Source organism: Miniopterus natalensis, chromosome 5, assembly GCF_054644295.1.
Source record: "Miniopterus natalensis isolate mMinNat1 chromosome 5, mMinNat1.hap1, whole genome shotgun sequence".
Classification (NCBI taxonomy): domain Eukaryota; kingdom Metazoa; phylum Chordata; class Mammalia; order Chiroptera; family Miniopteridae; genus Miniopterus; species Miniopterus natalensis.
The window spans coordinates 8,823,033-8,850,628 of NC_142085.1; the positions used below are offsets into that span (position 1 = coordinate 8,823,033).

The 27,596-nt window shown below is 44.2% G+C and overlaps 2 protein-coding genes across 4 annotated transcripts in view; one reads left to right on the forward strand and one right to left on the reverse strand.

Moving 5' to 3' along the window:
* Positions 1–643: 643 nt before the first annotated feature.
* Positions 644–8,801, reverse strand: TAF11 (TATA-box binding protein associated factor 11). The gene is made up of 6 exons (XM_016223729.2): positions 8,232–8,801; positions 7,571–7,904; positions 5,064–5,212; positions 3,292–3,379; positions 2,878–2,974; positions 644–1,281 (listed from the first exon to the last, which is right to left on the reverse strand). Exons 2-6 carry the CDS (start codon positions 7,739–7,741, stop codon positions 1,151–1,153), a joined length of 636 nt encoding a protein of 211 aa, XP_016079215.1. The 5' UTR covers positions 7,742–7,904; positions 8,232–8,801; the 3' UTR covers positions 644–1,150.
* A 301-nt stretch (positions 8,802–9,102) lies between these two features.
* Positions 9,103–27,596, forward strand: part of ANKS1A (ankyrin repeat and sterile alpha motif domain containing 1A) — a 176,734-nt gene continuing 158,240 nt past the window's right edge. For all 3 annotated transcript variants that reach the window (XM_016223704.2, XM_016223708.2, XM_016223706.2), the window contains exon 1: positions 9,103–9,300. In XM_016223704.2, the coding sequence (XP_016079190.2) occupies positions 9,104–9,300 (197 nt within the window). In that variant the 5' untranslated portion in view covers position 9,103. The remainder of the gene's footprint in view (positions 9,301–27,596) is intronic.

Below are 27,596 nucleotides of genomic sequence, written 5' to 3' on the forward strand. Positions count from 1 at the left end.
CTTCTCCATTGGCTAAGGACAAGTTTAAAGCCATGACGTTAGTAATATACTAACTCAGATCTGCCCAACTTTGTGAGTTCACGCTCTTTCCCCCACTCAGGGTGCTAAACAGAATTGGAATCTTTACTAGGACATGCTCAGGAAAGCTTCAAAAGAGAACAGCTTCACAGCCCTCTTCCCTGTGACACTGAGAGGAAAAGAATTCTTGGGGACTGCCAACTAATCCTGTAGCCTTATTACTGCTAATCACTGTCAATTAAAGGTCACTCCATTCCCCTCTATTTGAGGAAAACAATGAGAATGTATCTGACAAACTGGAATACTGGTCAGTATTGGGAAATTTTAATGTTGCAATATCTAACCAAACCTTGAGTGTACTGGTTCTGTGAACCACCTGAAAAAAGCAAATTAAACTTGTTAAACAGAACTGGTTGTGGTATATCTATAAGAAATCTGAAATATATGGGCTTTTACATTGTTTTTAAGTGCTTTAAATACTCTTTAATGAGGTTAAATTTTAATAGCTGTAGTAGAAAGAAGGGCTCAGATTTTCACAAAAAACCCAAGACCAGTTTTACTGATACCAAAAAAAGAATGATGAATTCCCCCCATTCCAACCAGTTAGAAAATGAACACACATATGACAAGTTGGAAAACAGTTTAATGACCACTCACCAAAATCCATAGGAGAATCTTAAATGTTAACGGGACAAACTATTCCACTACTCCTGTAGCATGTCCTTCATGTTAGTGTCTCACAAGTCAAAAGTTTCTTGTTTCATCCACTTAAAACCAGGTGTAAGAAACAACCTAAGACATAGCAACTTCAGGCTTCAATGTGAAGCCATCAAGGTTCTCCTGGAAAGGTTTTCTTTGAAAGCCGCTCTGCCATCCAGAAGACGCTTAAGGCCCAGTGCTTTTCCTCCAACTAGCCAAGACAGTGGAAGGCCTCAGAATGCCCTCAGGTGCCAATGGTTAGTCAAGGCCTGTATGAACTGCATGCCTTCTGGCTGTGCCTTCTGGCTGTGATGAACATCAGTTTTGAGAAAGACATTAAAATCTTGGGCAGATACTAAAGCACCAGTGCACAGTCTGCAATCTGAAGTTGAACCAGATGTCCTCCAGCACCAGGCCTTTCTAGACTTTGGTCTTAGAAGAAGATGATTTTTTTGTGCTTCGAGTTGGGTATTTGCCCCTTCGACTTCAACCTCCGAACAGCCTCCCTCATATGTTTGGGTTGCAGTGGTGGCATTTCTCCCCACTTCTCACACACATCCAGTGCTAAACAGGGTAAGGAGAAAGTTTCATGAGCCCACCAGAGCTTATTCACAGTCCAATTGTCATTAACTCCTCTAAAGCTAGCTGTGGAAATAAACCAAGACATTTTCTCTTAAGAGAATGCTATAAAATGAACCATGTTTGCCCTGGCCAGCGTAGCCCAGTGGTTAGAGCATCGGCCTGGGCACCGAAGGACCGGTCTTGGGTTCACTTCTCAGCCATGGGCATGTGTCGGGGTTGCAGGTTCAAGCCCTGGCCTGGCTCGGGATGTGTGCAGGAGGCAACCAATCAATGTGTCTCTCTTACATGGATGTTTCTCTCTTTCTCCCTCCCTCCCTTTCTTCCAACTCTCTCTAAAAATCAACGGAAAAAATATTCTCGGGTGAGAAAATGTACCATGTTAGTTTTAGTATAATATCCCATCTCAGGCTTTATCATAGGAAACAGTTAAAAACATTATCTTCTGCTTAAAAAAAATAAAACATGTCACCTAGAGATGTGGGTGGAGCCAAGTTATTTTTGTAATCCTCACCCAAGGATATATGTATATTTTTAAATATATCAATTTCAGACAGAGGAAGGGAGAGGGAGAGAGAGAAGGATAGAAACATCAATGATGAGAGTCATTGATTGGCTGCCTCCTGCACCACCCCCCTCCCCCACTGGGGATCAAGCCCGCAGCCTGGGCATGTGCCCTGACCAAGAATTGAACCGAAATCTCCTGGATCCTAGGTCGGTGCTAACCGCTGAGCCACGCCTAGCCGGGCAGGATATTTTTCCCATTTTTCAGAGAAGAGTGGATGGGGGCCACAGAGAGGAGGGGAGAGAGAGAGAGACAAAGAGGGAAACACCGGCGTAAGCGACATATCGATTGGTTGCCTCTGCACGCACCCTGACCAGGGCCGGGGATTGAGCCTGCAACCGAGGTATGTGCCCTTGGCTAGAATCCAACCTGGGACCCTTCAGTCTGCCCGGGTGTTGCTCTAACCACTGAGCCGAACCCGCTAAGGCCTTCCATTGCTTTTCAGAGAGTGGAGAGAGAAACATCGATGTAAGATAGACACAATTGGTTGCCTCCCGCTCTCACCCGGACTGGGGCGGAGCGTCCAACTGAGGTACATGCCCTTGGCCGGAAACCTGGGACCTTTCAGTGTGTGCGGGCCAATGCTCTAACCACCGAGCCAAACCAGTTAGAACAGCAGCCAAGTTCTTTACTTGATGGGTACGGGGCAGTTCCAGGGGTTGTAACATCAGGGATAACTCCTCACCATGCCATACTGGGCAGCTCCAGTGATGGCTTTTCTTGTATCTTTTGGCAGCAGAAATGAGCCAAGTTCACTGGAGAAAAATCCAGTCTGCTTCTGTTACTCTGGGCTGAGGACAGGAATCAGGAAGGGACATTTCCTAGATACTTCCTGACTCCCAGTAGGGAAACTTTGAAAAATAATGGTCATGTTTCACTGAATACAAAGGTTCCCCCTTGGTCAACTAGTGTAAGTGGAAACCACTACAGATGCTTTATTAGGTCCCTCAGTCCGGATGCTCTTGAAAATAAGACCACTCCTGGTTCTACCCGTTACTCCGACCAGCACCACTCACCTTCTTCTACCACTTCCCCGACGAACACCTTGGAAATGCCAGACATAGCAATGACCACATTCTGAGACACGGAGGTGCCAGTGATGGACTGGATCAGCTGCAACGAAGGACAGAGACTGACTAAGGTAGCCAAGGCGTGGCTTTGGGAGCCAGCGCCAGGAGAGCCGCGCACCGAAGCGCGCCTGCCCGGGGCGCACGCTGGAGCCCAGACCGCTGAAGCCGGGCTCTGCCTGCCGAGGCCCGTCCCTGGGAAAGGAAACCGCAACTGAGCGGACGAGCGAGGGACATGCTGCTGTTATTTTCCCGCCTACACGATCCAACTCGCCTAACCCATTTCCAAACGCCAGGGGCCATAATCGAGTCCAGCTGGGTCCTCGTGGCCGGTGAAGACGCCGCGCGACGGTCTGTCCTTACCCTTTTAATGGCCGCCTTCGGGAACGCCGAGCGGCGGTACATTTCGTATCGGTTCAGCTGCTCCTCAGAGAAAGAAGAAACCAGGATTCTAGGCAAAGATTCGGGGAATTAGTTCACTTATGAGAAAGAATGCTCGAAATGTACTATTACATCAATAAAATCAAGTGTCAATGAGAAATGAGGTTTCAAGGAGTCCATAGTATTGGGTTTAGTGTTAAGATCAAGTATTTCTGCTCTTCAGCAACTTGAGACTAAGTGAAACCTGAATCCTTTCTTTATTAAGAACAAAAACTGAAACAACAATGTTGGGTCACTGCCTTGGGCCACAGTGTCTTCGGCAGTAGGCTCACTCCCTATAATGCTACCTTACCACACTTCACATTATGGTAGAAATTCAATACACAAGATTATATTCACACAAGTAGTTTTCAACACTAACAGATTAAGGAGGAAAATATTTGTAAAATATACGGAAAAGGGCTAATATTCTATAAGCAAAGGACACGAACAGAAAATTTACAAAAACATCAATGGCCAATAAGTATAGAGGAAAAAATTAACCTTCACTATTAAAGAAATTAAAATGATAAACAAGATAACATTTTTCATAAGCCATATTGACAAGTATTAAAAAGTGATACTAAGGAGACTGGCAAGACAGAAACTCATACATGCTGGTAGGATGTGAAGTGGAACACCCTTTTTGGAGAGGAATTCAGAAATATGTATGAAAACCCTTTGAAAATATTCATACTACTTGAACCAGCAACCACACTTCTAGTTTATTTTAGGAAGCAAATGGACAGGTAGGTATGTAAAGATGTGCTCAAGATATGCATCATAATGTTGTCAAAAGAAAAAAATCTAAAACACCAGAACTGCTGCGGGGATTGGTTAAATGATGGTTCATCCACATACTGGAATACAATGCAGCCATTAAAAATGATGATTTACAGGCATATTTACTGACATGAAAATATTTAGCAGTACATATCAAACATTAAAAACCCCCACACACCTGAAAGGGTATATTCCCTGGGTAAACTCTGAGTGGTGGGATTATGAGTAATTATTTTTTCCAATTTTTCTGTATTCTCTGAATTACTTGCAATGAAGCCATACTATTTTTTTTTAAACTTTTTTAAAAAAGTTACCTCCGCTGATAACTTTTTTGTTTTAATGTCTCTACTGATTAGAGGGAGAGGGAGAGAAAAAGATAGAAACAATGATGAGAGAGTCATTGATTGGTTGCCTCCTGCACGCCCCCTTCTGGGGATGGAGCCCACAACCCTGGCTTGTGCCCTGACCGGGAATCGAACTGCCATCTCCTGGATCCTAGGTCGATGCTCAACCACGGAGCCACGCCAGCCAGGCCTTACTACTCTTACAAGCAGAAAACACAGTGAAGCTATCTCCATTTTGAAGAAAATTGTGACCTAGGTATACATTGACATGCAATGATCTGCCATATTTAATGTAAAAAAAAGGTTTACAAACAGTATTTAACATCTTTGAAAATTTTAATTTAATTTATAGATATACATATATGTATAGAAAATATCTTGGAGAATATACAAAAAAATATTAACAGTAATTATCTTGGTGGCAAGGTGGTATTTTCTTTTTACTTGTTTATATTTTCTGATATGCCAGTGTATTAATTGCTTTATTTTATTTTGAGTTTATAAGAAGAAAAAACTTAAAGGTCAAGAAACATGTCTGGCTCATGGCCGAGCCAGAGCCTTGCGATGGGGGGACGGGAAGTAACTTACTGCATCTTCTGAATCTCATCCTCGTCGACCTTCTGCTTCTTCTCTTTCTTTTCTCTCGTGTCTATTTTCAGTTTTTTGGCCGCAGGAGTGAGTAATGATGAGTCTTCCCTTTCACCTGCCGTTAAATCTGAGATGTCCTGACTCTTGAGCTGAGGCGATGAAAGAAATGCTTTTATATACTTGGCCCACTTTCCAGGCTCGGGCAAGGTAAGAAGACATCATTCCCATCACAACACAACAAACCATTTATTCAGTAGCCTTTGGTTCCAGGTACTGGCTGTACCACCAACGGCAGGACACACGATCTCCCCCAAAGAAATGTACAGCCCAGCTAGTTCAGCTATGATCGTAGCTCCCCTATCTGTTTACAAGGGCAATAAAGTGCCAAGGATCATGAAAACCTCTCTCCCCTGGAACCACTCTCCTAACCTCATTCTTTAGAGGGGGTGTCAGAAACGCCCTTTCCATCCAGCCAGCTCTTCTGCCTCTAAATCTATCGATCTCTTTACTCATGCTGATTCCACGTGGAAAGAATATTAAACAGGAGTCATCTTCTCATCATAACAGTGCTTTTTTGAATTTGGGACATTTCAGTGAGCTTCTCCCACATGTAGTGCTCTTTTCTTCCTATCTTTTAATTCTACTGCATCATGCAAATATTTACTAGACTGAAAACTTTTTGAAGATAGGTCTGTCTCTTATTTTTCTTTCCCCAGTAAAGCATTTAACATCATTTTATTCTTGCTAAATGTTCAATGTCTGTTTAATAACAACAAAAATCAAAATCCCAGCTTCATCCCCTCCAGCTTAATTTACAATCTAAGGATACAACAAACCTCACTAATGGGATTTATCCTTTGTTTTCCCAAAAGAGGAACTCACATTTAAACTCAGGAATATGAGAGGTAGGTAAAAGTGAGGGTAGTGTTAACTTGGGCAACTTTTTCAATTTCTTCTCTAGTTACTGATGAATACAAGTTTTCTAACCTCTTTGTGCTTCAATTTTGGTGATTTATATTTTCCTTAAAAAATGAGCCAGTTTTCTTGGATTTGATGATTTGGCCTAAACTTGAACGTTAAATGTTCCTTAAAACTTTAAAGATCTCCCTATCAGTGCCTATAGCCCTTCCTTATTTCATAATGTTGTGCATTTACATTTCAAATAACTAAGTCTTTATTACTTATGTTTTTAAAGCATTCACTCATTAATAACTGCTTTTATTCTTATCAGCTCCCTGTTCCTACATTATTCTGGTTTATTCTGTTCTTTTTCTGTTTTCTTGAGTTGGGTGCTTATTTTCAGTATCTCCTTCTTGTTAATAAAAATATGTAAGGCTATAATTTTTTTCTTTAAGTAAGGTTTTGATCAAACCCCATAGGATTTGATGTAGTGTCTCTGTTAATTTCTTTAATCTAGGGGCTATTTAGAAAACAGTTTAAGGTGTCCAGGTGTTATTTTTGGGGGGAGGAGGGGGGGCTTTTTATTGTTAATTTCAAGTTTATTGCACTGTACTAATAGGATGTGGCCTGTTGTGATTTCTACTTTTAAGAATTTTTGCTTTTCTGTGTGGTTAGGTATATGGTCAATTTTTAAAAGTGTTTTGGACGCATAAAAAAAAAGTTGTATCTTCTGTTGGGTGCACATTTCTCTATGTAGTGAACTCTCTATTGGCCTAAGCTAATTATTCTTCAAATCCTTTCTGTCTTTGAGATGTTTCAAAGGTTCCTTCTTAAAATAGTTTCAGAACATTGTTTTTTTTCTCAGAGTTCCTACTCTATATATTTTGATGCAACTTTATGTTCTGAAAGGCTGGTTCCATCTAATCTAATATCCTTCCATGATCTCTTTAAGTTCCTTACTTACAGCTCGAAGAGCCCAAGATTCTATCTCTAGAAGTGGAGCCCAGAGAACACTGATTCTGGTCCCCTGACTGATGGCTAGACAACACTGCTGAGCTTTTGGTGTGGCACAATAGGTGTGTTTGGTGTGTTTATGCTATAGGGAGACCCTTGGACGGTAGCATCCAGGTCACTGGTAGCAGTTAAATGTTCCAAGAGTGTGAGAAAGTGATTAAACCAGTAACTCCCACAGTCTTCAACTCGGCAGCCTATAATTACGAAGTTATGCTTAAGCAACATCTGGGAGAAACCGTATTGCAGTGAAAGGGGTTCTAGGAACCTTGAGGGGTGCTAGCTCTTGCACCCTCTGTGTGATACCGGATCCCAATTTCCTCACCAGGAAAACCAAGAGGCTATTTAAAATTCTCTTAGAAGTAGCTTTAATAGTCAAGGGCAGGGGTTAAACATATTAACGCAGTGCTTGGGTCTCTGGAACAGGACCAGCACTATAGTTCTGTCTCCTCTCTACCCCGCACCGGCCTCCGCGGTTGCAGATCTAGGGGGAGTCGAATGAGCTTAAGTTGGGGGGATCCGCCAGGAAGCCGGGGGAGGAGCCGGCAACACATTCTCGGAGCGCGCCCCGGGCTCGTCAACACCTCCCTCCCTACCTCGCCTTCCTCAGCCGCGGCTTCCTTCAGGTCCCCGTCTCCGTCCCCGTCAGTTTCCTCCGGGATTCCGTCCGCGTCAGTAGCCCCGGGGCCCCCGGGAGCAGCGGCCGTCTCGTCGGACGCCCCTGTGTCGCCACCCTTTTCCGTGGGCGACTCGCAGGCTTCGTCCATCGCGGCGGGAAGACGAGAGAGGAGATCGCGGTGCCGTCACCGCAGCCCGGGACCTCGCGCGCAGCAGCCGGCAGCTCACTTCCTGTCGTCGCGCTGCGATGACATCACCCCTGCTGCTCCTCGCAGGGTCCTTCCGAGGCGACTTCAGGGCTGCGCTTTACCTCTGGTTTGGCGGCGGCGGGGCGAGGGGAAATTGAGGGCAGGGATTTCAGTTGTGGGTCGTCCATCCCGGACACCAGCCTTTCAGAGGCGTGCCGCGTCGTTCACCGAAGGACGTCTCTTCCCTTCCCGCCTTTCTAACCGCGCCGCGTCAATGGACGCCCTCAGCCCGCTTCCCCCCGAGTCACGGCGGGGCGCCGCGTCTGGGGTGCGGGACCTCGCGCGCCGGGCCCGCCGCCCACAGCCAGGCCGGCCTGCGCTTACAGGACGCGCCAGCCTTTCTCGCCCGCTCCTCGAGCCCCTGAAAAAAGTCAGCGTGAACAGAACTTACCCAGCCCACCTCCTCTCTCCGCAGTCACCGAGCGCCCGCTTCGCGCCAGGAGCAGGGCTGGTACCAGAAGCCAAGCAGTTTATTCCTGGCTAGATGACATTTCCAGTTCACCAGTACTCGGGGTCGGGGTCGGTTTCCCAAACTTGACTTCAGGTCAGTTTGGTTAAATCTCATCAAAAGTTAGAGGCGACAAATCCTGCCGGGAGGGTGGTCCTTTCTTTGAGTTCCACTTCGGGAGCCGTTTCAGAGCTTGGGAGCAGGAAGAAGTGGGGACATTTCTATTTTAAAATTTCCCTCCCTTCCATCACTGAGGTGCGGAGGGGGCATTTTATTCGCCGCTCTCCCGGGTCCCCACACCCATTACGTAAGTTCCGCGCGCAGAAAGACTGGGCTAGGAAACGGAGGTGCGCGTTACCACGTTCCTCTCTTTGTTTCTACGCCGCCTGCGCGCGTTACCGTATTTACGGCCGGGGGCTCCTGAGCCTTTGGGAAGGAGCGCAGTTCGCGAGGCGGGTACAGGTGGGCCCCGCTCGTTCCCTTTCCCCCGCACCGCGGGCGCCCGCGCGCCGCTCCTCTCGCCCCTGGAGGCCCACGTGGGTACCGCGAGGTCCGCCGGGCGCGGGTCGCAGCACCTGCGCCGCCGCCCGGCCCCGCCCAGCTAGGTGGGCAAGGGGGCGGGGCGCGGGGGCGCGGTGACGCGTGACGCCGGATCCCGGAAGTGACGCGCTGGTGCGGGGGAAAGGCGGGGGGGAGGGGGGTGGTGTCCCCGGCCGGTTTTGGGGGGTGCGTTGCCCGGAGACGGAAAGTTTGGGAGCGCAAGCGGGCTCGGCTGCGGCCCGGGGGAGGGGGTCCGGGGGGCGGCGGCCCTGGGGATGGGGAAGGAGCAAGAGCTGCTGGAGGCGGCCCGCACCGGGCACCTCCCGGCCGTGGAGAAGCTGCTGTCCGGGAAGCGGCTCTCCTCGGGCTTCGGGGGCGGCGGCGGCGGCGGCGGCGGCGGCTCCGGAGGCGGCAGCGGCGGCGGCGGCGGCGGCCTCGGCTCCTCGAGCCATCCCCTCTCCAGTCTGCTCAGGTGGGTGACGCACCGGGGCCGGGCAGCCGCCCGGGGGCCAGTCTCTTGGGTCCCTGGAGAGATGGAGGCTCCCGAGACCCGGGCGAGGTGGGTTCTCGGGGTGCCCCGAGGCGAGGGCAGGCGGCCCACGGGACCAGGAACGCGGGTGCGGGTTCGAGCGGCGCCCTGCACATGCCACTCTCTTCGTTTCGCGTCCAGACCTGGCTCCGAAGAATGGTGGGAGTGCCCAGGTGGCAGCCTCTGCCGCATGGCACAGCCCCGCTTCACCCCCGCCCGCTGTAGGGTGCCAGCTGTCGTACGTAACAAGTCACTTTAGAGCAAAAAATAGATATATTTTAAAAATCTCCCTCATCTCCTGCAAAAACTGCCACTTCTTGGAGAATGTCGCGGCGCTCCTCTTGATTCCTTTCTTTTGAGAACTTGGAATCTTCCACTGGGCTCTGCAGGACCTGGCTTTTGTTGTTTATATTAAAATTGTCTCTAGACTTGTCACCTCCAGAGTGTCCTTTGAGCCCCTCTTATGCTTGAAGCTCAAATTCTAGTGTCTTGTAGTGAACCTCATTGGATTAGTCAGCCTGTTAAGTGGCATATGCAGGATTCATGGGGGGGGGGGATTATTCATCAAGAAATAAAGCTTTAGAAAGACTTGTTTAGGAAACTGAGGGGTGCTCTAAACTTCTCCAAGGTCTGGTGTTAAAATTAACACTTGAACCTGAGCCATAAGCAGTTAGAGGAAAGGATCACTTTTCCTTGTCTTGGAGGGAGGAATTGTCAGCGTGAGTGAAATGTGTTGGTTCAGCAGCACTTTCATAGCCGGTTTTCTTTTCCTTCCTTGTTCTTTTGAGGTTTTTAAGAAGTGGAAGTTCATTTAGAAATGGCTTGGTTTGCTTTTGTTCCCCATTAGTTTATGTAACTTCAATTTGGGTGGGCTTGGACCAAGGAAGCCCAAGGTGCTTATAAATTGTTAGGTATTAAGCACTGAGTCGGAACCCAGTTCCAATACAGGAAGGTTTTAAAAGTAGTATAAGAGAAAAACTCTCTTTAAGCGTTCTTTTGGGGATGCAAACACCACTAGTGTTTGCTGCAATTTCTCCAGCCCCTAGAACAATGCTGTCACATAATTGGTACTCAGGATTTGTTGAATAAATAAAAGTATCAGGGGATGAAACATTTCTAAATAAACTGATGATGGTACTCACTGTAATTGTTAGTAGTTCAGAGAAATGAGATGCCACTTTGGGATGAGATGGATATCAGGGCTTCCAGGAGGAGAGGGACTTCTGCTGACTTTGAAGGAGGTAAGGATTTGGGTAGGTGAAGTAGAGTGCTCCTGGTGGGCACACCATGGTGACAGGCAAAGAAGTGGGAAAGGAGACTCATTTGGTGTTAGTGGAACACTAGAAGAACTTCCTGCAGAGCCTTGAATGGTAATGACAATGGATGGGTACACTTCCATCTTTCGGAGTGACTTAGTCTTCTCATGTGTATATTCCCAGTCCCTAGATCAGTGCTTGACAACTCGCAGGTGTTGAATAAATGTACTTCGAATGAGTGAATTGGGTTTTGAATCTTACCTGGATCACTTTGATATCTGAGAGATGAGAGAAAGACTGTACAAGTTTGGAGGTGCCTGTTTCTAATGAGCTGAATGATGTAGCATTTGGAGGTTTGCCAGAGATAACCTTAACCCCTAGTATATACTGCTGAAGTGAGAAACTTGCACATATCTCCTGCCTTCAAGTACAGGTCAAGTTACTCTTAGTGTTCTCTCACTCAAAGACTTGAAATTTTGCTGAGGATTTAGCTGCCGTGTAGTTAAGCAATACTAGGAAATCTTTGTTGAGCAGTGTTTCTATGTTGGGCCTCATGCTAGTATAATATGTCCAGTTTGTCATAAAGTGTGGGCGGTGGTGTCTCCATTCCCTGCCTAGGGGAGCTGACTCCTAACTTGCTCCTGTGTCTGTTGTTGATGGTAGATAGCCTAAGAGCCGGCCTCTCACCCCTGTGACTCCTAGGGGCAGGGAGGATCTGCAGGCACTTGTTACACTAGGTGTGTCATTAATTAGTGACTCTGGCTCAACCTAGTGAAAGACTTCTGAGCAAATGTTTAAATAATCCCTAGGTCAGCATGTCCTACGTTTTGAGATTTGGAAATAGTAGAGAATAGGTCCACCCTGTCCACACTCCCCACCTTAGGGACCCCGAGTATTTAACAAGAGCAGTGGAATCATAGTTTCTGGCTTGCCCTTTGCATTAGCTTCCATGTCCTACCCCCACAGTTTGTCCAGCTGTTTGAGTGACCAAGTAAAGGTATCAGGAATGGGAACTTACAGCTGCAGTGGATATAAATGTCCCAAACCACATGTGTGTTAGTCTTTTCATTTATTTATTAATCAGTTCCACTAGTCATCTGTTTATGCCCACCCCGCCCCCCGCAATTCCAGAAAAGCTTTGTGTTATTCTTAAGCTACACAATACCCCTCTCTACCCTACCCCTTTTCTCTTACACGGCTTAGGCTTAGGTCTTAACTTCTTAAAGCCCTCCCTAGTGACCCTAATAGACATTGATCTCTCAGACTTCTGCTTCTTTGGAACCCATCATCTCTAGTGCACAGTAGCTTGTCCACTAATCTTTTGCTTGCCCAGCTTTCATAGTTTATTGCTTGGGCCTGTCAGTATAATGTTTACATATAGTAACCCTCACCATTGAGCACATACCTGAGAGTCAGAAAGTCAGCAAAGAAGACTTCCAGATTTAAACCAAAGTTATAAATTTCTTGTCCTTCCGACCTTGCGTTGTTTACTTACTGTACATTTGGGGCAGTGTAGTATTGTGCTTAAGGCCACTTGTCTGGCGTCAGATTGCCTGGATTCATGTTCTACCGCTACTGACTATACAGATTACTCAACCACTTTGAACCTTAGTATCTGCGTATAAAATGTGGGTAATATTATCTGCCTTATAGTACTGTCTTAGGTAATGTGTGTAAGAAACTTCCCACAATTTCTGGCACATTGTAAGTGCTCACTGTTAGCCACCCTCAGTTCAGATCAGCACACACAATTTTGTCATGCTGCTCCGCTGTGTGCAAAGCACCATGCCAGGCGTTTTAAATGGGTTCTTTCACACTTGGGTGTCTGTTTTCCAAACTATGGCAGATTAGAAACAGTAAATAAGGGAGTGGACCAGCTTAGGCAGGCACATTGATGCCATTCACTTCCCAAATGTTTACCCATCATCTACTTTGTGCCAGGCGGATTGCTAGACGCACGGCAGAGTTTTATCTCAGACCTGGTACATAGTAGGTATTCTGTCAAATCGGTCAGTCCCGCCCGTGCCTTCCCCTTCCCTCCTCTTCCCCCCAGGCAAGTTACCTTTGCCGTTCCTCCTCCTAGGCTCCAAGGGCCCTTCTGCTGCCTCTGTAACTTGTTTCCTGAGCCTGGGCAACCCAACTCGCTCACCTCTATCTCTGTAACTTTCTGAATAAACTTTCTCTTATAATTTGAATTAAAAAATTAGTCCCTCTCCCAATACATAGTCTGTTCCCTTACAGCATTTATGGTAGTATGATATGTCTGTGTGATTGACAAAATAAGAAACTGAAAAAGCAGTTAAAATCTAGGATCCTCCCATCCCCAGTAATTTGAGACTATTAACAGATGTATATAGCCCTGTACGCCTGGTGAGGCCCCAAGCTTCATCAAACTATAGCTTAATGCTATAATTTCTGCTTATTATGACTCTTAACCATCAAATAAAGATTAAATTATGTTCACTTTAGCTTGTTAATGAAAGCAGGAAAAACATTTTAGTTTTCTATCCAAAATGATTCAGATATAATTTTGTTACTTAAAAGGGCAAGCAGTAGATGACCTAGAAAGTGTAGCTATCTAAAATGTCTAGTCCCACAGAGGTTCTGGAGAGCAAGGGTTTTACTTTATATAATGTCTCATTTCCTAATTGTTGAACAGATGCACACTTTCAGTCTGTCACTGGACAGGCACTCTGTTAAACTATTTTTTCACAAATAGGATTTTTCATTTGTCACCCTTAGTCTGAATTAAACAGATTTCTTGGACTAGGGGCTGATATCCATCAGCTCATTCACCTTTAGCACCTGTCTCATCCCCAGTAGCTTTTCCAGAGCTGTGACCTTCACCATGAAGCTCCGTGAGTTTTCCCAGTTCAGACTTGGGCTTCTTCAGCATTTTACTTTTCTAACAAAGACATCGTGGAGCACATAAGTAGACTGTAAGCCTTTCCATGTCTTTTCTGCTGTGATCTATAATCAGTTTATTGCCCACTTCTTTCAAGTCATTTGCACTCTCAGGTCCTGATTTCCATCATCAGCTGCATTTGGCAGACCTGTTGATGAGCATATGAGGTCTTCCAAATTGGACTGTTTTTAATGTTTTTTTAGTAAAACCAACACAGGACAGATGAAGCAAATAACCACTGGTAGTCTTAACATCAACATGAGCTTCATGCCCTGCCAGGCGTGGCTCAGCATTTGAGCGTCGACTTAGGATCCAGGCGATCGGGGTTCGATTCCTGGTCAGGGCACATGCCTGGGTTGCGGGCTCCATCCCCAATGACTCTCTCATCATTGATGTTTCTGTCCGTCTGTCTCTGTCTCTCTCTCTCCTTTCCTCTCTCTGAAATCAATAAAGATATATTTTTTAAAAACGCAACAAAACAAAGAAACTTCAGTCATGGTCTGCCATTTTTTGACCATGGAGCACATTTTGTCATGGGTCAGATCCATGCCATGGAAATTAGGCAGTTTTTGCCCTGAATGTCCTCAGTAATTACCTTGAATTTTCTAAATGCAACTTCATCGTTTTGCACATCAGCGAGGCTCACTTCAAATGCGACCATGAGATGCGATTTTGGTTCTTCGAATTCTCGTGACTTGTGTCTTCCTGCATTCGGTGTAGCGAACACAGCTGGTACTTTCGCGACATGCCAGCCTTGCTTAGAGAATGGGTCAGACACGTTCTCCTTGGCTCCCTTTCTGCCCCTTTAGTCAGGTCCTCGACCTCGCCCACTGCCAGGGTGCTGCTCACAGCCCAGGTGCAGCTCGCCGGACTTCTTTTAACCCAGGTATTCTTCAGCCCTGGGCCACAGCAGGCACTCAGATTCTCATGCGATGGAGAGTTTATGGGTATAGTGAAACTACTGATTTCCAGGAAAGCGACTTCAGTATGAGAATTCCCTGAGATTTGGGTTAAAGGTGAATTCTGTCAACTAAAGGGCAAACAGATCTGAGAAAAGGAAATGCTAAAAGAAAACATCGTATATTCACTTAGAACCATCAGTTGAACTACGAGCTACGCACTGACGTACGTGGAATTGAATGCCTGTGAGTGATGGGAATTGGAGCACCCGTGGGGTTCAGAAGCACAGAGGGGCGAAGGCACAGGCTGTCACGGGTGGGCTGTGTCGTGGCTTGGAAGTCTGTGCCTGGCTTCTCCAGCGAGAGAAGAGTGAAGAAAAGGGCAGGCCAGGGAAACTTGTGGGGAAATCTGAACACTTACAGACGTGTTTATGTCTACATTCATCGGGGCGGTGACTGTGGCTATGAACTTGTTTTTCCTCTACCATTTGGGGTGGGGGTAGGGCAGGGAAGACTATCCAGAAGCAGCCACAAGTTTTCCAGGGATGTGCAAAGGCTCTGAAATAAGGAATCGAGAATGAAAATTTCGAAAAATTGGCTCCACTTTAGGGACAGTAACAGGTTGTCTCAAATGTCGGAAAATATGACAAATTATTCGTTGTTTTTAAAAAAAGACCCCTAATATTTATTTAAGGAGTTTAGACTTAAAAACTAAAAGAGTGGTTAGCATAACCGTTCTATTGAAAGGGCCTTTTACCCCCTCCCACCATCCCCAGAAGGAATCTAGCTTGGAAATTAGAGTGACATGATGGCTTTTCTCATGCTGACCCTTTCCTTTTGCCCTCCTACCCTGGCAGATTTCTTTTGAATGTGCTGGTTTGGAGCAAAATGTTTTTAATATCCCAAGGAAGAGGGCAATATGTCCATGTAAGGATTTGGAGTGGGAGGTGCTGGAAGCAGGGTCTCAGGGACTTGTCTGATGAAAGTTCCTGCTCTTTGGAGAAGACGCAGAACCAAATCAACAAAGCGAAACAGCTCTCCATTAGGGCAGCAGCTTTCTGGATCTTCCACTAAACCTCCTTAATTCATTAAAATGGCTTTTAAAGAGCTTTTTAAAATACTTCTTTTAGGTATGATTTTATTGCGATGGCAACCTTGTCCTTTACTTTGGAATTGCTGTGCATTTTTGCTTTCTCAGCAGAATGCAGTTTCCTTGTTAAAAAAAAAAAAATAGCACAAAACTAAACAAGGTAGCATGCCTGGAAATGTGGTTACTTTATATCTAAAAATCTAGAAAGTGCCTAATCTAAACTGAGTAAGGGATGTACTTGTAGTAAAAGATAATCTAGCAGAAGTTTGATAACTCAGAGCTCTCCCTTTTTCTGTATTCTCCAGTTGAAGTTCAGGTTTTACTGTCTTAGTTACAAAAATTAGAGACAGGAAACAGTGGAACAGTCTTGTGGTCTGAAGAATGTGATTTGTGTCCAGTCAGCTTCAGCATGCTCACTTGTCCTGTGGGGTTATGGTCCCAGTGAAAGTTGCGTCCTTGGCCAGAAAAACCCCTTCAGAAGGATTTCCCCCGCCTTCCCCCCCTTAGTTTGTTCACCCCAAACAGCTGTGAATTTTGGTTTGCAAAAGGAAGTCAAGGCTATTTCTGCCTTAGTCTTCTGTAGGGAAAGCAAATTACTGGGTTTTACAGTCCAGAGACACCAAGGAAACCCCAAAAGTAGATAGCGGAGAGTTTGTTCTTGGAAACGTCAGGCTCTCCTGTGGGCAGGAACTTGGCTTTTCTGGAGAGCCCTCAGAAAATTTTCCCCACACTGACTTCCAAAAGATTACTGGGAGATTTTCTGTGGTACAGAAAATTATATCGTTATATTTGTAGAACATCTTCAAATAACTTTGGTGTGGTTAGAGTTAATGGTAGTAATACTAGAAATTATATGGTATGGCTTCATATTTATCCTTTCTCAGTAATTTGTAGATCAAGTTTGTTTAGTTTACAAATCAAAAGAGAGTTTTTGAAACAAAAGTTAGTTGTCTCTGCTTTACTTATGATGTTATGACCACTATTAAAAACGCTGGAGGTGCCCTAGTTGGTTTGGCTCAGTGGTTAGAGCGTTGGCCCTTGGACTGAAGGTCCCGGGTTCCATTCCAGTCAAGGGCATGTACCTCGGTTGCAGGCTCAATCCCCTGCCCCAGTTGAGGTGAGTGCAGGAGGCAACCAATTGATGTCTCTCTCTTACATCGATGTTTCTCTCTCTCTCTCACCCCTTCCACTCTCTGAAAAGCAATGGAAAAAATATTCTCTAGTGAGGATTTAAAAAACCCCAAAAACAACAGCGGTGGAATTGATCCTGGAAGCCGACTGCCCTGGCTTGCTTACTCAGCGGAGCCGTTAAGGGCCAGGTTCTCTTCCACCTCTGCCTGTGACTTAGGCAAATTATAGAACCTCTCTGAGCATCTGTGTCTTCATTTGTGTCAGGGTCTGGGACACTACCTACCTCCTGAAGCAGCATCACGTGAGCTAAAATGTATGTGACGCATTTCCCACCTTTAATGATTTTGGAATGATCATCCTGTTTTAAGGACATATTTTTTATTGATGTTGCAATTTTAAAATTTATAATAATTGGTAGCAGGGGCTCCCAGCCTTTTCAAATATGAGTCCCATTTTTAAAAGCCTTGCCCTGCCTTGCTGGTTTGGCTCAGTAGTTAGAACGCTGTCAGCTGTGGCCTCAGGTTCGATTCCAGTCAAGGGCATGCACCTCGGTTGCAGGCTCGATCCCCGCCCCCGTTGGGGTGCCACTGGGAGACAACCAACCGACGTGTCTCTCTCACATCAGTGTTTCTCTCTTTGTCTCTCCCCCTCCTTTCCATTCGGTCTAAAAAATCAGTGGGAAAAAAATATCCTCAGATGAGGAGTAACCAAAAGAAAAAAAAGATAAAAGCCTAAAAATGGTAATGGTGTCTAAGTTATAAACTGATACAGGTCCACAATTTCTTGTCAGAAACCTTGGGGTTTAGAATCCAGAATCTTTGGGCTGTTGGAGGGTAATATTGAGCTGCTAGTGGGATCTGGGCAGCACTGAAACTATTTCTGCAGTGAGACCTGTAATATTTAGGGGTAAGTATGGAGCAACCCCATGTCGGTTTAGGTCAGGTTCTGTGCCTAAATGAGTTCACCACTAACTTTTGAAAATGCTTTTGGGACTTCTTAATTGTAGATAAAGGAATACGGATCTCTGCCTGTATTATAGAAAAATTGCTAGACTCATAAAAACACAAAGAAGAAAATCAAATCATCTATAATTCTACCACCTAAAGAAATTAACTGTTGTAATTTTGGTGTTTGGGTTTTTTTCTATGAAAACTTTTTTTTTTTAAAGAAAAACAGAAATGACATTGTTTCGTATATACTTTGTCTCAAATTTTCACTTAATATATTGCGAACACTTTCCTATGATTTTCTATTCTCCTCAACCTTACTTTAGATGGGCCAGTGGTACTCCGCAATGTGTATGACCTGTAACTCATCTCACCCCTCCCCTGCCATCAGACAGGAGTTTGTTTTTAGTGTTTGGCTATTGGAGCAGCACTGTGATGTACACCCTTGTAGGTAGTTTTGTGCACACTCATGCTTGGAACGTTTTACATACTCAGCAGGATAGCAGATGTATAGTGAATATTCAGCCATTGCAAATCAACATGTGCAGCTGAATTCGAGGACTTATAATTCTGAGGCCCCTTACATCTCCTGGGCCCTTTTGATTGGAAAGTAATTACTGATCTATGGCTGCTAAATGCTACTTATATTTAGAAAGTTACCTTTGTGCAAACACAGGATTTTTAATGGTCAAGCTGGGGCCTCTAGGGTCCCCCTTCAGAGGCAAAATGTTGGAAAGAAGGCCGTCGATCATACAGACGCGTGGAGCAATACCGTCAAGCCTTGTTTCTTGAACCTCTCCCATCTTGAACAGTTTGCTTCTCAACCCCACAGCCCTTCTTGCCGATACCTGGATGATTAGCCCGGAGTCTCTCAGGTGGCAAACAGGAGAGAATTCTGAGTCAGTTTACCGCTGTTAACTCTCAGGGTATTGTGCTGTGAATATTTTTGTGTGTTTTTTGCTTTTGTTGCTGCTTATTATTATTAAATTTTCATTTTTTATCGTACATTTAATTTCCTTTTTGTTAAATTTTCATTTACATTTCATGTCCTTTTTGTTTTTAAAGTGTTTATAGATTAAACAGTACATTAGATATGTACTGTATATAAGAAAGGTTAAAACGGAGTCATTTGGGCGTCTGGAACAAATTAATTCAATTTACATTATTTCTAATGAGAAAAAAACGTGTTGGTTTTCCAACAGCCTTCTGGAATGAGTTAAGTTGGAGAACCGAGGTCCCACTGTGTATGCTCCAAGCAGAATGGGGCAAAAACCAGTTTCTTTTGTAGTCCTAGTTTTATTATGGGGAACTCCAAACATACAGAAGTCGAGAGAATAAAATAACGATTCCTCACATACCTTTTATACCCATAATACAATTACCAGCTTATGGCTGATTCTGTTTCTTTTTAGCAGTCCCCCCTTAACTCATTTTTTGAAGAAAATCATATATATCTTATATTTAAGGATGTATCTTTGAAAGATAAGGACACTTTAAAAAAATATTCACATGCCATTATCACACCTAAAAAATGGCAGCTCTTTAAAATTATCAAATGTTTAGTCAGTCAGGGTTCATGTTTTCCATATTGTCAAAAATATTTTACATTGTACAATTAATTTGTTCAGACCTGTGTCCAGACAAGGTCCCCACATTCCATGCGCTTGATATGTCTCTAAGCCTCTTATCTGTGGCCTTCATCTCTGTCATTTTTCCTTTCCAGTTTGTTGAAGAAAAAGGTCATTTGCCTCATTTCCCACAGCCTGGGTTTCGCTGATTGTATCTCTGCGGTATCCTTTAGGATGTTCATCTGTCCCACGTATTTCCTGTAAGCTGGAAATCAGATCTAAAGACGTGGTCTGACTCAGGTTCAGAGTTTTTGGAAGGATTTCTTCCTTCAGATTTGTCTTTTTTGTGATGTTGGCAGCCATTGACCATCACTGCCTAGATCCATGATTTAACTAAGAGTTTGCTAAATGGTGATATTTTGATTTCTGTTTTACCTTCTTCTCTTATTAACTGGAATACTTTTTAGAAAGAAACTTTGTAGAGAAACCTCCTGTTATGAACAACTGGGTTATCCTGAGGTACAGTTTGTGCAGGAAAGATGAATCCAGTGCTTTATGCTTTTCCCTTATTTGCCAGTTTTCAGATCAGGTTGGTTTTCTAGTAGCCTTCAGAGATGTCTAATGAGTTTTTCGTAAATATCATTATGAACTCATATTTATTTAAATATATTTTTACTTCAGTAATAATCTTTTTAAAATGTGCTCTGAGACAGTTTTACTTTCCCATGAAAAGCAGTTGAATTGGTTTGTAATGAAGTGATGTTGTGTGTGTTTGTATATTTCAATTGAGTGATATTTTTTATTCATAGTTCTGCAGTTCGTGCTGGGTCAGTCGGCGGTTTGCAAATCAAATGTTCTAATCATCAAGAGACAAGTTCAACTGGTTTCTAATCTTTCTCTCTTTCAAGTTTCCCGCTGGCCATAGATGACCCTATAGGTGAGAAAGCCTTAAAAAGATGTTCTAGGGGTTCGAGTAACCAAATGTCTTTAGGTTGTAATTATAGAAGACCCGTTTTGTTTTGTTTTATTTTGTGGAAGACCCACTCGGAATGGTGGTGCCCCACTAGCTGTATGGGGCGGTAGCTCTATGGAAGGATCTAGATATGTCTGACTGAGTTGTCACTTAGATTATTCAGTCTCATTTGTTGCTCTGTGTATGTTTCATGGTGTCGTACTTTTTACATAAACATTGAACTGTCCTTCATTGAGTGTCCTGAGCACGTTTTTCTGCCTCCTTATTGTTGACTTGTGATTTATTGCATTCAGAACTCCCACTCACAGCTCTGATTTTGACACCTATGTGTTTCCTTAGTTCGGAGCTCCGCGATATATGAAAGTGTTTAGGGGGTTATATTTTATCGATTGGTTTTGTGTTTGGAGTGGGGGTGGGAATCGGGGCCTAGGCCCTTCTGCCTTAGCTCTGATTCTTCCGTTGATTTGCCCTCCGAATGCTACATCTAGAGTCAGTTTAAATGTGATAAAAGCAGCACATGGAGCCACTCATTTGTTTTCCTTTTTGACAGTTGTTGGGACAGTCAGAGTTCTATTTCAGAGAGATCTTGGCCTCTGTGAGGCTTTGGCAGCATCCAACTCCATCATACTAACTAAGTTCACAGCACTTGCATGTTGGGCTCTTAGAGTCTTTAAAGAGCATTGCCATTAGTTGAGATGAAAAATGAGAATAAAAGTAAGAGAAGAAATATTGAACTTCATTTATTGAGAAAGGAAACTGTACCTTAAAACACTTAAAACACTTTCACCTTCATAGTGCCAAGGAGTTACCAGTACTGTTGAGTTGGATGGTACGTGATTCTTGCAAGGCTGAGGCTGTGGCTCTGCCTCCCTGTGATGGGGTCCGTCCTTTGTCATGGGTGCACACGGTACTCATCCCTAGCAGTGGTCACAGAAGCAACATGATGTATGCAGATCAGTCAGGTCTTTTACTGTGACTGGAACAGCAGATCCAAATGTATGTCCCACTAACAGTAGTACGAGTAGTCAGCATTGGTTGAACATTCACTGATACTGGGTTAGTAGCATTACTTTTTACATTTCAAGGCATTATTAAGTTGCTTGCCCTTACTAGGATTAAGGAAATAAGAATTTTTATGGTCATCTATCCTTTTGTGCATTTTATGACTTTCAGCTTTGCACATGTATAGTCAGATCTCCTAATTACAATTCTTCTCAGTCACAGCGAAAGCTTAAAATCTCAGAGGAATTGTAATCTTTTACAGGAACATTTATTTTTAAAAATTGGAAACTCTACTTTTACCTGTGAAAAGGTAGAAAAAGTGGTACTGTTACCTGAGATATCTGGTATTTAGCAAACACAAGCCAGTTTATTTGGAGGTGGTACTTGATTTAACCTTGGAAAGGCCCTTAGGGGGGTTCTGCCCAGACCACAGCCCTTTTTGTCTGAGCGGACCAGGCTGTTGCCTTTGTTTGCCTTTCATCTGAGTAAGCATCCCTGGTGATTCTCTTCCCAGTTTTCTTTAAACACAATCCGCTTCTCAAGTTAATTTTCTTTTAAATATAGTTGAGACCTGCAGGTGTGCGATGACCAGAAAAGCTTACAAAACATCAATTCCGGCTGTTTACTTGAATCACTGGAAGATTTTTACTTTCTGGTGTTTGTTTTTGGGTCTTGAACTAAGATTCTTAGACTGTTTGTTTTTGGGCCTGGAGAGGAGCCCCAGTCTTGGTTTTGTTCGTGACTGTTGGTGTCCTGTTCCCTGTCTCCCTCCGATCAGCCCGATGGAGGGGGCGATTAACTCTTGTCCTAGTTGGACCCAGCTGCCTTATTGCCTCTTCAGGTTGCCGGACAGCCTTGATAAAACTTCAAGGCAAAGCCCCGCCCATATTGCAGTTTCTGAGGCGCTTAACTCACAAGTTAATTCACAACAGCTCAGTTCTACAGACTGTGTTGTAGGTGGGTATGTACATGTGTATTTGGGGGAGTGGGGTGTTCCATTTCCTGAGCACCTAATATTTTGCTCTCTTTGTGCCAAGAACTATACATCTATGTTTCCTCATTTACCTTTACAGCATGCCTGCTGATAATTATTACAGATGAAGAAGCGAAGGTTTGGGGAGAGGTTAAAGTGACTTGCGCAGGGCCACACAGAGGGGTGAGAGAGAGGAGTCTCTCTGACTCCAAAACTGTGGCTTGTACAGCACTGCATTTGACCGCCTGGACAGCTCAGTCTCTTTGGATAAGCTTCAAAGCAGCGCTTATTATATGCTTAGATAATATTCTGCCGAAAGGATTGATTAGGGAGTTATTTTAATTCAGCAGTTGCTTTTATAACATATGCTGTGTTCTAAGCGCTTGACAAATATTAACTCATTTTGGCCTCATAACAGCTGTGGGAAAGTTACTAGTACCACTACCATTTTATTGATGAGAAAACAGGCACAGAGAGGTTAAGTAACTTGCGCAAAGTTTTAAACCCAGGCAGACTGGCTCTGGAGTCCTTGCTCCTAGTTTTTATGCAACTGGGGATTCTTCCTTTTATCCAAGATTGTAGCACAAAATCCCTTTGGCACACTTTGACTACATAAAGTGAGAGGCTCATTTTTAAAGACATCATTGGAAATTTCCCTGGAATATAGGAAAATTAAGTGAGGGGAATGTCTTTAAACTTATGCCAAATAAAATATTAGTTTAGAGGATATAGAGGAATGCCATGCAGCTCATGAAGAGGAGAAGCATCCCCTTTTTTTTTCAAACTTATAGAAAATTCTTATATTCCTCTCAGGCAGGTGAATGCTGTCATGATTTTAATTTGAAAAAATTCAGTACCCCCTCCCCCGCAAGTTCCAAGTGATAAAGATTTATTTTGGAGACATAACTGCCCGATGTACTACCAGGGCCAAAGTGTGTGCAAGGGAAGTAAATCTAGACAGTTGGCAGAAAACCAGAGACGCGTGTATTTGAAGTTATTTCTAACAATTGCTACTAACTCTGCTTTCTTGCAGTTCTCTCCCCTCCTCCTCCCTCATTAGTGGTTTACAATAAAATTTTACATTCCTAAACAATTAGTTTGTCCATAAAATGAGTTTTAGAGAGTACTTTCTGCCTGATTCAAATGATGGTCGAAACCAGCTCGAAGCCTGGGATTGTGAGACAGGAGATGTCGCTTCCTTAACCCTTGGTGCTTTAGTCCTCTCAATCCAGTGGTGTAGGTATTAGTGTCCATTTTACCGATGAGACTTAAAGAGGTTAAGCAACCTTGCCAGTACTGAGGTTTTCCATTTGCAAGGCCTTTAGAGGCCATTTTATATGGAGAGCGTGGCTGCGAGAAAGGTGTCTGCATCCCAGGTTGTAGAAGTACAGAAGGAAAAGCCAGCGTTCCAGCCGAGCAGCTCTGAAAACGCCTGTGGGTCCCCTGTGCTTAGCAGCGATAGAAGAGCTCTATTACTTTCTACCTACAAATGGAAATTCCTCAGACGTTGGAATTGGCAGTGATTCCAGATTTGTTGCTTTTTAATCTCTTGCTGTCTCCATAATCGTACGTTTAAGACCTAGCTGGAGAATAGTTTTCTTACTCGCCACTTACCAGCAACCCCTTAGCCGTTGTTAGCAGGCCCAGAGCAGGCTTTCAAAAGGTTCTCAAGTAAACGACATAGGACTTAGTGCTTCACTGTAAAGTTCGACAGTTTTTCTTTTTTAAAGAAAGAGTGTGTAAGAAAATGATTCCTGTAGTTTTACCTATTATGTTCTGTTAACAAGAACTATAGAATGAACTGTCTTTTTTAATGTCTTTTTTTACCTGTCATAATCTGTGAGACTCATTGTCTTCAGTTACCATCACTTCTGTTACCTTTCTCTGTAATATTTACTCTTTTGCCAATTGTATCATTAATTTACAAAGAGAACTGATGCCAGTGGCAGCTCAGGTACACTTTAGCTTCTCGTTCAATTGGCCAATATTTATGATACTTATTTACGTTAATTCATTTGAGTGTTCATCCTCTGGTCTCCCCCTGTTCATTTCAAAATATCTGTGTTTGCTCAAAGGAACACATATGCATTTGTAAGTTTTGTGTAATCCTGCCAGTCCTAATGAAATGATCTAGTAGAAACTAAACCCAGGATTTATTTTGTGTGGGGAGGTCCCATTATAATCTATAAAACTGATTGCTCTTAATGACTGTGTTTTTTGTCTTAATATTGGTGTTTTACAGTCAACTAATTGTGGGGTTTAGTTGTCATTCTAATAAACCAACTTGCCCATAAGCCTCTTCTTTAGAAGTCAAATCACCGTGAGAAACATTTTCTGATGTATTGAATCAAGCTGTGAGTTCAGACCACATTCTGGGTCTTTGGAAAAAATGTGACTATTACATCATAACCTGATAACCACCATTATTCCCATGTTTATTCAAACACTTTCTATTGCTGAGGGTATTCTCCGACTTTTCTCTTGGTGATGACATATGAGGTCATTGGAGTCATCCCATGATGGATCAGGCTGGCACCAGGTTCCCTCATTACCAGGTGCTGGCACTTGTGAAATGTTGACACCTGTAGGCCTAACCCACTGCTTTTTTTGTTGTTTGACTGTATGTATATTTGTTTTAATCTCCCTGCTACTCATTGCCCACTTAGTATTTACAGTGAGAGCTTAGGATGGGTCCTTGGGTTCATGTGGTCATCTGGGTTTGAGTGGAACAAAATCTAAATCTTGTCTCTCCCTCTTTCATTAATTTTGATTTTAGCCTTTTATTTGATGTGTGGACACCTGGATGAAATCTCTAAGTTTAAAAAAAGTCCGAAGTCCTTCTTGTCATAGAATTTTAGCTTGGCCTCGGTCTGGGGTCGGGAAAGAACAGAAGAGTCTTAGTTTCATCCTCTGGTCTCCCCCTGCTTGAACTCTGGAGGGAAGAGGGCATGTGTTAGATGAAACATTTGTGCAGGAAACAGTCTCCAGGAACTTCCTCCTTCAGAGCGCACGCTGCCTCTGGGGACCGCACAGAGAGCGGTCTCTTCAGGGCCATTCCTCCTGGTGCCACTTCAGCCACCCTCTGTATGTGATTTTGGGAATGTTTTTTACTTTTCTGGCACCTGCTTCCCCATCCATAAAAAAAGGCTGTGTTTGCAGCGCTTCCTTATAGGGGTCCTAAGGAAGGTGCACCAGCTCGTCTTAAGGCTGCTGCGAGTCAGACTGGGGAAGGAGCTACTGCGGACTTGCTCCAGCTGTGGGCCTGCAGCCGCTGGAGGCCTGTCACCCTGTCACACCGTGTGCAGAGGTGGGCCCGGAGGGGAGGCGGCGCGCAGATCGCCTGACAAACACGGCCAGTGCCTGCTTCCTGTATGCGGGGCAGACCGCGGTCGGAGATACTTAGGAATACAGCATTTGTCAGTTCCCCGAAGAAACTGACCTGATTAGAGCGATGATAAAAGGCCCTGTCAGCTCCTCAGAGAAATGGTTGATTACAGGACTGGGACAGGGAAAATTAAAAAAAGACTGGGTATATCAAAAGAACTCAGACACCAACCCCAAAGAGCTCTCAGTGGCCAAAGCTGGAACAATTTGAACAGCAAGATAAATAACATTGGATTATTAACGAGAGAATAAAAATAAGTATCCCTGAGTCAATGACATAAGTGACTGAATAAATAAATTCAGTGGGGGAGAGAAGAGAGCTCTTCCTTTCAGAATTCCAGTTAATAAATGTAGAAGGAATGAGGAGATAGAAAAGTGCATTAGCTCCCCACAGTAGTCATTGCCGAAGGCAGGGTTTATCAGTGAAGGCCACAATTCCTGGGTGAAAGTTGCAGGAGAAACAGAATATTTGCCTCAAAGCATCTTACCAAAAATATTTATTAATTATTGTGGCAGTTTCAACCCATGTCTGTATATTCTTCAGAAGTCTCTCCAGGAGATGGAGTTTAATTCTGCTCCTCCGGAGTGCGGGCTGGACTCAGAGGCTCGCTTGCTGATAATAGAAAATGGAAAGGGAAAATAGTAACCGTGCACGGGAGGGCCTGGCGACACTATTTCACCAAGTTGTCAGGTTAGCATCACCAGCGATAGGTGGTGTTGACATAACTCACCCCTTGATAGGATGTGTTGAGAAGAGCACTTCATCTCTTGTGCTTCCCCAAGTCCATCACCTCAGGGTAATCATGAAAAAACAGACAAACTCAGATGGAAGGTCATTGTACAAGATCCCTGATTAGTACTCTTTAAAAGTGACAGTGTCAGGAAGGACAAGGCAAGACTGAGAAACTATCACAGACTGGAGGCTAAGGAATTATGACTAAGTGTAATGTGCAGTCTTACAACAGAAAAAGGGCGTGAGTATAAGTACGTGGGGAAATCCAGCCCTGGCTGGGCGGCTCAGTTGGTAGGGCATGGTCTTGTGCGCCACAGGGTTGCCAGTTTGATCCCCGATGGGGGGTTTGTAGGAAGCAGCCAATGGATGTTTCTCTCTTTCCCTCCCTCTCTCTCTAAAAATCAATAAAAATAATAAAGTAATTGGAGAAATCTGAATAAAGCCTGTGGTTTAGTTAGTGGTATTGTACCAGTGTTAGTTTCTTAAGTTTTGATCAGTGTACCATGGTAATGTAAGATGTTAACAGGGGAAGTGGGTGAGAGGCATACAGGAACTCTACCATCTTTGCAGCTCTATTGTAAGCCTAAAACTTTTCAAAGAAAAAGTAAACAAAGGCCTCGGGTAGTCAAGTTGTCTGGGTTCAGATCTTGCCTTTGCCACCTACCAGTTGGGAGATAATAGGCAACTTCCTTAATTTTGTTGTCTCAGTTCCTTAATCTGTAAGAATAGTACCTCCTGTATAATATGATTGAGTGAAGATTCAATGAATACAAAGAGTAAAGTACAATAGTGGCTAGAATATGGTAATGTCAACTAATACTAATATTTGTACAGAGGGAGTCCAGGCACCTTTTTAGGTACTCAGCCATTTAGCCACGGATATAAATAGTGCTAAAGGAGTTTGGAAGAGGAGAAGCTGGTAATGGGCAAGGGTGGTCTGGAGACCTGTCCCCCTACCACATACACCACTAGTAAGTGGGCCTTGAGTCCTGCCCTTGAAGAAAGCCAAAGATTCAGATGGCTGATAGGAGACTGGTATGGAGGAGGAGAGGGAGCAGTTAGGCACTAAGTGGGGAAGCCTTCAACAGAGGAGACCTGTTTATGGAGCAGTGAGGAAACCATCCAGGGGCAGTGGAGGTGACTACATGTGGAGTAAGTGGAGTGGAGGCTGTAAGGTGGGTGGGTTCCAGCTTGGATACTGGCTTTACTGAGTTTAGACTTCATCTGTAGGCAAGAGACAGACAGAGGGACAGAGATATCACTTTAATAAATTGTTTCAGGCCAGCAGGCATAGCTCAGCAGTTGAGCATCCACTTAGGATCCAGGAGATTGTAGTTTGATTCCCAGTCAGGGCACATGCCCCGGGTTGTGGACTCGA

Excerpts from the sequence above, each read along its gene's own strand:
- TAF11 (XM_016223729.2), bottom strand. The coding sequence starts at position 7,741 with ATGGACGAAGCCTGCGAGTCGCCCACGGAAAAGGGTGGCGACACAGGG. Across the intron at positions 3,380-5,063 it reads GATGAGATTCAGAAGATGCA|AATCCTGGTTTCTTCTTTCT; the intron begins GTAAGTTACTTC and ends ATCTTTGCCTAG. Across the intron at positions 2,975-3,291 it reads CGAAGGCGGCCATTAAAAGG|CTGATCCAGTCCATCACTGG; the intron begins GTAAGGACAGAC and ends CCTTCGTTGCAG.